Source organism: Mandrillus leucophaeus, unplaced genomic scaffold, assembly GCF_000951045.1.
Source record: "Mandrillus leucophaeus isolate KB7577 unplaced genomic scaffold, Mleu.le_1.0 Scaffold140, whole genome shotgun sequence".
NCBI lineage: Eukaryota > Metazoa > Chordata > Mammalia > Primates > Cercopithecidae > Mandrillus > Mandrillus leucophaeus.
In genome coordinates this window covers 6,051,642-6,058,989 of record NW_012101366.1, presented here as the reverse complement: position 1 = coordinate 6,058,989, position 7,348 = coordinate 6,051,642, and the positions used below count along the sequence as shown (strand labels likewise).

Here is a 7,348-nt window from a genome sequence, read left to right as displayed (position 1 = left end):
GCTCATCTAGGGCTTCTGCCTATGGCAGTGTCCTTGGACAACCAGCTATATTAGGTGAGATTTTTCAGTTCGTGAAGGGCCTCAGCCGAGTCGTAACATCATTTGGAATGAGTTTCCCTTGGTCAAGAAAAGCCTTGGCTAACATACCAATTTCTGTGCCCTGTAGCATGTTGTCCTGGAGCAGTCCCTGCTGGAGAGGTGCCTCAGCTTGAAGTGTTTGGTGATGTACAACAACACCGCACCCTTGCCTAAGCCCAGGGCTGGGGCCCCCATGATCACTGCATGCAGTAGCTGCGGAGATGCCCCTGCAACCATGGACAGAGGCCCAAGCCATGCCAACCGCAGGGTTTTGGTCTGACCTGTGCACTCACCTGATCCACAGCCAAGGTCCCAGATGGCAGAAAGCACTATTTTTTTTTTTTTTTTTTTTTTTTTGGTTCAAGTTAACCAGCGCTTTCCTTTTTCTCTATAAAATGTGCTGGCTTGGAAACAATTCAAACATTCACCAATCATTAAATGGATAAACACATTTTGGTATATCCATGCAATGGAATATTATTTAGCCATAAAAAGAAAGGAAGTACTGATAAATGCTACAATATGGTTGAACCTTAAAAACACTGTGCTCAAAGAGGCCAGACACAAAGGGCCATCTTTGGTATGATTCAGTTTATATGAAACACTCAGAATAGGCAAATTTATAGGGGCAGAAAGCAGATTCATGGTTGCCAGAGCTGCCAGAGGAAGAATCGGGAGTGACTGCTAACAGGTGCGGGAGTTTCTTTTGGGACCTGCTAGCCGTAGGGTCACTTTTTTTTTTTTTTTATTGTAGTAAAATACACATAAAACTTACCGTGACATTTACTACATTCACAATGTTGTACCACAGTCACCACTATCTAGTTCCAGAATACTTTTATCACCCCAAATGTAAGCTCCTTTTTGATCTCTGAAGGAGAAAAATATCACTAGAATATATCTGAGGGAGGAATATCTTAGTTCATTGATCAGGTTTAGCACTCAGTATAACTTAGTTCGAGAGATTTTTCTTTTTTTTTTCTTTTAAACCCAAAGAAGTTGTCGTCTTATTCGATAATTGCTTTCTCCATCTGTTCCTTCTGGAACTCCTACCTCACACTGCAGTTCCTGTATTTTCCTTCCCTTTCTTTTATCTTCTCACTAGTGGCTTCCTTTGCATTTTTGTTTTGCATCATGAGGCAACTTCCTGTTTGATCTTCTTCGGGTTGATTTTTAAGAGTATCCACTCCATTTTTCAATACAATTGAATGTCAAAAAACTGTAAAACCATATTTTTACATATCATGTTTTTAAGTTCGCTTCTTTTTCTTTTTTTTTTCTTGAGACAGAGTCTCACTCTGTAGTCCAGGCTAGAGTGCAGTGGCGCAATCTCGGCTCATTCACTACAACCTCTGCCTCCCAGTTCAAGTGGTTTTTCCCGCCTCAGCCTCCGGAGTGGCTTGGACTACAGGCGCGCCATCACCACTATTTCTTACATTAAATTTGCCTTACAGGAGCCATTCATTTTGGCTGTTTAGCTTGGTTTTCTGTTCCTCAAACTACTGGGTTTCTCTCTCTCTCTTTTTTTTTTTTTGAGACAGGGTCTCTCTCTGTCATGTAGCTGGAGTGCAGTGGCATGATTTCGGCTCACTGCAACCTCCGCCTCTTGGTTCAAACGATTCTCCCGCCTCAGCCTCCGGAGCAGCTGGGACTACAGGTGTGTGCCACCACGCCTGCACTGGGCTAATTTTTGTATTTTTTTGGTAGAGATGGGATTTCACCGTGTTGGCCAGGCTAGTACTGGGTTTAATTTTTTATATGATCTTTGCCCGATTCCATCAGCTGCCACTGGTCCCTTTAGCATTTGTGGAAGCCCGATTGTTGGATACTTTCTGGGCAGCAGAGAATTGACAGGTGGTGAAAACTATGATAGGAATTCTCCAATCAGCTGACACTGAGAGCCATGCTCAGAGTTAAACAGAAAGCAAGCAGAAGCAGTTTCACCAGTTACTGGGTTATGGCAGTTGGCACACCTGGCTGGGCCACTGTCTTTGCCACAAGCTTAGCCAGGAATCAGGCTACTTTCTAGGTTGCTGGGCTGTCCTTCCTCCCAGCTTTGTGAACAATGAGGATAGAAGGTATCCAGAGGCAAAACTGAGGGTATCCTCAGAAGCCCAAAGCCTAAGATGTGCTTAGCACAGACTAACTCCAGGTTTCACACTATGCTTTGCACCACCGCATCTACTACCTACCTATATTTCAGCCATTCTTCTTTGTAGTTGAATCACCCCAGGAGGAAATTTAGAGTGCTAGAGAGTTATAGAAACATACACAAGCCATCATCTTCGAAAAACTTAATTAAGGTAATTCTCTTTTTATAGTACATTGTCTGAAGATAATTATTTATATAATGGAAGTAAGCTGAAATCTTAGGAATATAAATCTTATTGATGAGTGAAGCCCCAACTATGGCCCAAAGAGATGGAAGAACTCATGCCAGAGTGTCTCTGCTGTATACCTAGGATTAGAGATTGGCCTTTTATTTCCTAACATAGGGATCTTTTCAATACATAGACCCATGGCTACCTTTTAAAAATTCCATCAATATATTCACCTGCATAGCTGTTTCTCTTCCTGCTCCATCTAGTCCAATTCCTTTTCTGGATATTAGGCTAAGTCTCATTTTTATTCCCTTCACCTGGCTTTTACTCCCTCCTGAAATTTATTCTGCTTCTTTCCTACCTGCCTTCCAAGATCTCTCTCTCTGTGCTCACAGTGAGGGGGTATGCAGGAAGGAGTACTAAAGTGTCCAGAAGGAGGAAAGCCTAGAAAAAGTAGAGACAGAGGAGGCTTGCCAAAATTCTGAAGCATCTCCAGGAGCCCTTTGCCTCAGTCTTTGAGTTCTTGTCATTAGCACCCCTCTTCTTTTCCCCTGGGTCAAATACCTTAGCACTGACTTGAATCTCTGACCCCTCTTTATACTTTCCTTCATTCTACTTTTCTTTCCTCCCTGCTTTCCTAGCACTTCTATCCCAGCGCTTTTCCCTTTCTTTAAAGCCTCTGAATCACAGCAAGGGAAGGAAAATGGAATTAGAGTAGTCCCTCTTATCCATGGTTTTGCTTTCTGTCATTCAAAAACATTAAATGGAAAATTCCAGAAATAAAAAATTCATACGTTTGAAATTGTATGTTGTTCTGAGTTGTGTGATGAAATCTCACATCATCCTGCTCCATCCTGCCTGGGACAGAAATCATCCCTTTGACCAGCATATCCATGCTGTTTAACCTACCTGCCTGTCTGTCACTTAAGTAAACGTCCTGGTTATGAAGTGGACTACCCTAGTACTGCAGTGCTCTGTTCAAGTAACCCTTATTTTACTTAATAATGGCCCCAAAATATAAGAGTAGTGATGCTGGCATATTGTTAAAGTTGTTCTATTTTACTATTGTTAATTTTTTACTGTCTAGTTTAGAAATTAAACATCATAGGCATGTATGTATCATAGAAAAAAACACAGTATAAATAGGATTCAGTACTATCTGCAGTTTCAGGCATTCACTGGGGGTCTTGGAATGTATCCTGCAGATAAGGGTGGGCTACTGCACAAACATCTGGACGTTCATTCATGTGCCACTAAGGATCATCACACAGCCAAAAGCATACCACACTCTGGAAGGCTCTGATCAACTTTTTCTGCTTCTCCTATCACAAAATAGAAAATACTTTATTAATAGCTTCAAAATGAATGACTATAGCAGTCCCTCAGTTAGTATCTTAATTTATAGACTAAGGTTATATTTTCTAGTATAAAACACCATTTTGACAATGTGGGGAGGCAGCAAGGTGTAGTAGCTAAGAATTAGATTACTTGAGTTCCAATGCCAGCTCCTTCATATACTAGCTATGTGACCTCAGGCAAGTTACCTAACTATAAGTTGCCTTATCTGTGACAGACTTTAGCATATCATAAGTGCTTAAATAAAAGGAAACATTCATAATCATGTTACTATCACCACATGCAATCCTTATTCCTTGTCCTCGATCCATGAAAAACCATTATAAATGCCATTTTGTTTTAGAAAATGTTGATATAATATTTAATAAGCTTGCTGCTGCCCAGGCTAATATGCATCGCTCTAAGCCCCTCTTAAATTTTATTACTAGAAAATGTTCTAGTGGACAATGTCTTTAAGGTTAAATAAGGATACTTATAATCAGCCTTTTAAAAAAATTAAATTACAAATTGAGGATAAAACAAACAAAAAAAAACACACAACAGGAATCTGATATTTCTTACCAAGGCAATTTGAAGCATCAACTTGTTCTTTCAAAAAATCAACACACATTTTCTTCACAGGTTCAATCTGATATTGGTTTGCTGCATCCAACAAAGACTGAACATTGTTGCTATTCACGGAAATTCTGCAAATAAGTTAGAGGGAATATTAGTTACCCATGATTTTTTATTATTTAAATGTTACTGTAGAATGTATCCTAATAGCCCCTGAAATTAAACACAAAATTAAACTTTCAGTCCTTGAATCAGTATGGCATAGGATACTCAAACTCTTCCATCCTTGCGGTTTTTCATTTTGAAGAATTTGTAGTGCAACCATTTGTTACAACAATGCTTTGCCATGGCAGATACCAATATTACTTCTCTAAAATAAAAATAATCCTTCTTAACTCACCTAGCAGTATAAGCAAATTCCACAAGTTGTTCAATAATATCAGGTTCAGCATCTTTGAGTTCTACTTCAAAGGACTTTGATTCAAGCATGTTAGCTACAATGAAGAGAAGAAACATAAATGGCATCTGTAATACCACAAGTTTGACTGAGGAACCACGGCATTCCAGGTCTTGCTAAATATGGAGAAAAATAACAGGACAGTTCTCTCTGGAAGAAAATACCCCAGCAAGCCCAACATTCCTATAGTAAATGCAAATTAATTCTCCACACAAGATGTGCCTTAAATTAAGCTAAGAAAACAGTGAATTAGTGTACTTTTTTTAAATTTAAAGACCATATTAACAGAAACATAAAACTAGATTTTGTTTTCTTCCCAAGCTCATAATACTAAGTAGAGGAAGGAGGACTTGGACCCAGTTCTCAACACCAAATCCAGGGTTCTTTCTAGCACAATATGCTATATCTATATTTTTTTAAGTTTAACTTGCCGGCTAAAATATTATGAAATTTATCTGCTTCTTTGTCTTTCCACCTGAGGCTAAAAAGAAAGCGCTGGGCTTTTTTCTGAGACAGAGTCTCGCTCTGATGCCCAGGTTGGAGCGCAGTGGCGCGATCTCGGCTCACTGCAACCTCCACCTCAACCCCGGGCTTATAGTTGACGCTATACCTCCATCTATAAAGGCATCGCCTTTATGTCTAATGAAAGGACATTTTTTCCCTTGGTTATCAGCTGACTACTTTTTCAATCTCTTCACTGTTCTGTGGCCTTAAGTTCTTAACTGCTTTAAAAATTAGAAAAATGACATATTCTCTTTTAGATTTTACTTCATTCTCATAGAAGAAATAATGGCATGTTTTACCTTAAGATACTTACTTGTGAACATTAAGTTAAAAAAATGACTGGCTGCAGCAAGAACAACACGATGAGCAGGTATCTTTCTTTCCTGGACCATGAGAATCACGTCACACAACGTTTTCTAATCAAAGAAAAAATACATAAAATAAAAAGAGGCTCACTAGCCTAGCTTGGCAATACATATTAAAAAGGTGCTTGCCAAATGCTTTATCTCTATTTTCTATTTAAAGCCAATCTTTTTTCAGCACAGAATTTCTTTTGAAGACATGTTTAGGAAGGACTTACAGAGTTGCTGCCATGTAGTATGAAAATTTTGCACTGAGTTGTCCAACAGTCAAGAGGAAAGAAAACGTTCCTCATAATCAGAAACAAGTCTACTAACCCTTCTGAGAAGTCTTTTTTTTTTTTTTTTTCTGACACAGATTCTAAGACATTTCTCATGGTAAGCTTTTCTGGGGGAAATTAAATGACATCATGGCAGTGCCCCTGATAGTTTTTCAAACACAGCAATTAGTTTTTATATGATTTGTTTTCCATTATTTATCCTTGGTGTAATCGAGAACACACACTGCATTTCCTAAGAAAGTAGCATTCACAGATCTAACTTGAAACAGAAACAGCTCAGAATACAGAGAGGAGATGAACTAAATGTCCTTTCAGCAATCTTTTCTTAAGTAACACTTCTCTTAAATGTACTTCTGATAGAAGCTGGATAGCAGCCAGTTTTAAATTGTGATTTCTGACCAAGGTCAAAATAGTATCACTATAAGCTGCTTAAAGAAGGCAGCTCTGAGTAAATACTTAATTAAAATGTGGGGAAAATGGAATAATAAAGAAAAAAAATTAAGGCTTACTCAAACATTTATAAATGAATATCAAGAAAAATAAATGTCCTTTGTGCCAAATCCAATCTTAATTTCTTAACGAAGTTAAAGATAAAATATAGAGGTTAGGCTTACAGAAAACTTGGTGCATACAATGTGTTACACACTGTCCTAGGCACTGGGAATACGAGGCAAATAACATATTCAGAGTAAAAAAAAATATCGCTTACAAATCTAAGATTGGCTTCATAGCTCAGAGGATTTGCATTTTGCAAATTTTAAGTATTTTACTAAAACTGTTAATATAGTTTCTGATAGATAAATCCCTGTTATTTCTTACTGTATTATTTTGTGAAGATAAATCAAAATAAATAATAATGATGTTTATAATGAGAGAGAAAATAAGCCTCAAATAGCAGGCTAGGAAATGAACAAAATTTCACTTTTACCACTTATTTGAAGATTTTCAACTAAGGCCTACTACTGACTATTGCTAAAAACTTATATACAGGTTAATAGCTAAAGCTATTTTTATTCTCATAGTGTCTTGAAGTTTTAAATTTTATTTCTTTTCATTTGGGGAGGGGATACAGAGGCAGATCTCTTAGGTGATTTTGCTACATACTACACCAAAAAATACCAAGTAGCAGAACCAAGTTAACTATTTGGTTACCACCAAAAAACAAGTGATCAATTTGCCTTGGAGGTCGAGGGAGGGAGAGAAGGAGAGGGAGAAAGGGGTGGGGAGTGAAGAATAAAGATGATAAAGCATCAAGCAAATCAGATTACATCAGATCATCGGGGATAAATCTATGGCTAGTGATGGAACTTCTGTGAAACATAGGGTTAAACCAAAATACAGCAAAAACATCTCCAAGGCATACTCAACAACACAGTTTAAAAGTAGAATGACTTTCTAGGCACTGAAGGAGGCTGAAGAAATGTAGATCTTTGTAGA

The 7,348-nt window shown here is 38.1% G+C and overlaps 1 protein-coding gene and 1 pseudogene across 5 annotated transcripts in view; both read right to left on the bottom strand.

Moving 5' to 3' along the window:
• LOC105534988 overlaps nucleotides 1-300 on the bottom strand; it is a 2,510-nt pseudogene extending 2,210 nt beyond the window's left edge.
• KLHL7 (kelch-like family member 7) overlaps nucleotides 1-7,348 on the bottom strand; it is a 78,488-nt gene that overhangs the window by 49,616 nt on the left and 21,524 nt on the right. For 3 of the 5 annotated variants that reach the window (XM_011973925.1, XM_011973924.1, XM_011973926.1), the window contains 3 exons: nucleotides 5,585-5,687; nucleotides 4,711-4,804; nucleotides 4,317-4,441 (listed from right to left, as the gene is read on the bottom strand). In XM_011973925.1, the coding sequence (XP_011829315.1) occupies nucleotides 4,317-4,441; nucleotides 4,711-4,804; nucleotides 5,585-5,687 (322 nt within the window). Of the gene's footprint in view, nucleotides 1-3,439; nucleotides 3,722-4,316; nucleotides 4,442-4,710; nucleotides 4,805-5,584; nucleotides 5,688-7,348 lie in introns of those variants that run through there. The other 2 variants (XM_011973928.1, XM_011973927.1) reach the window with 2 other exon arrangements.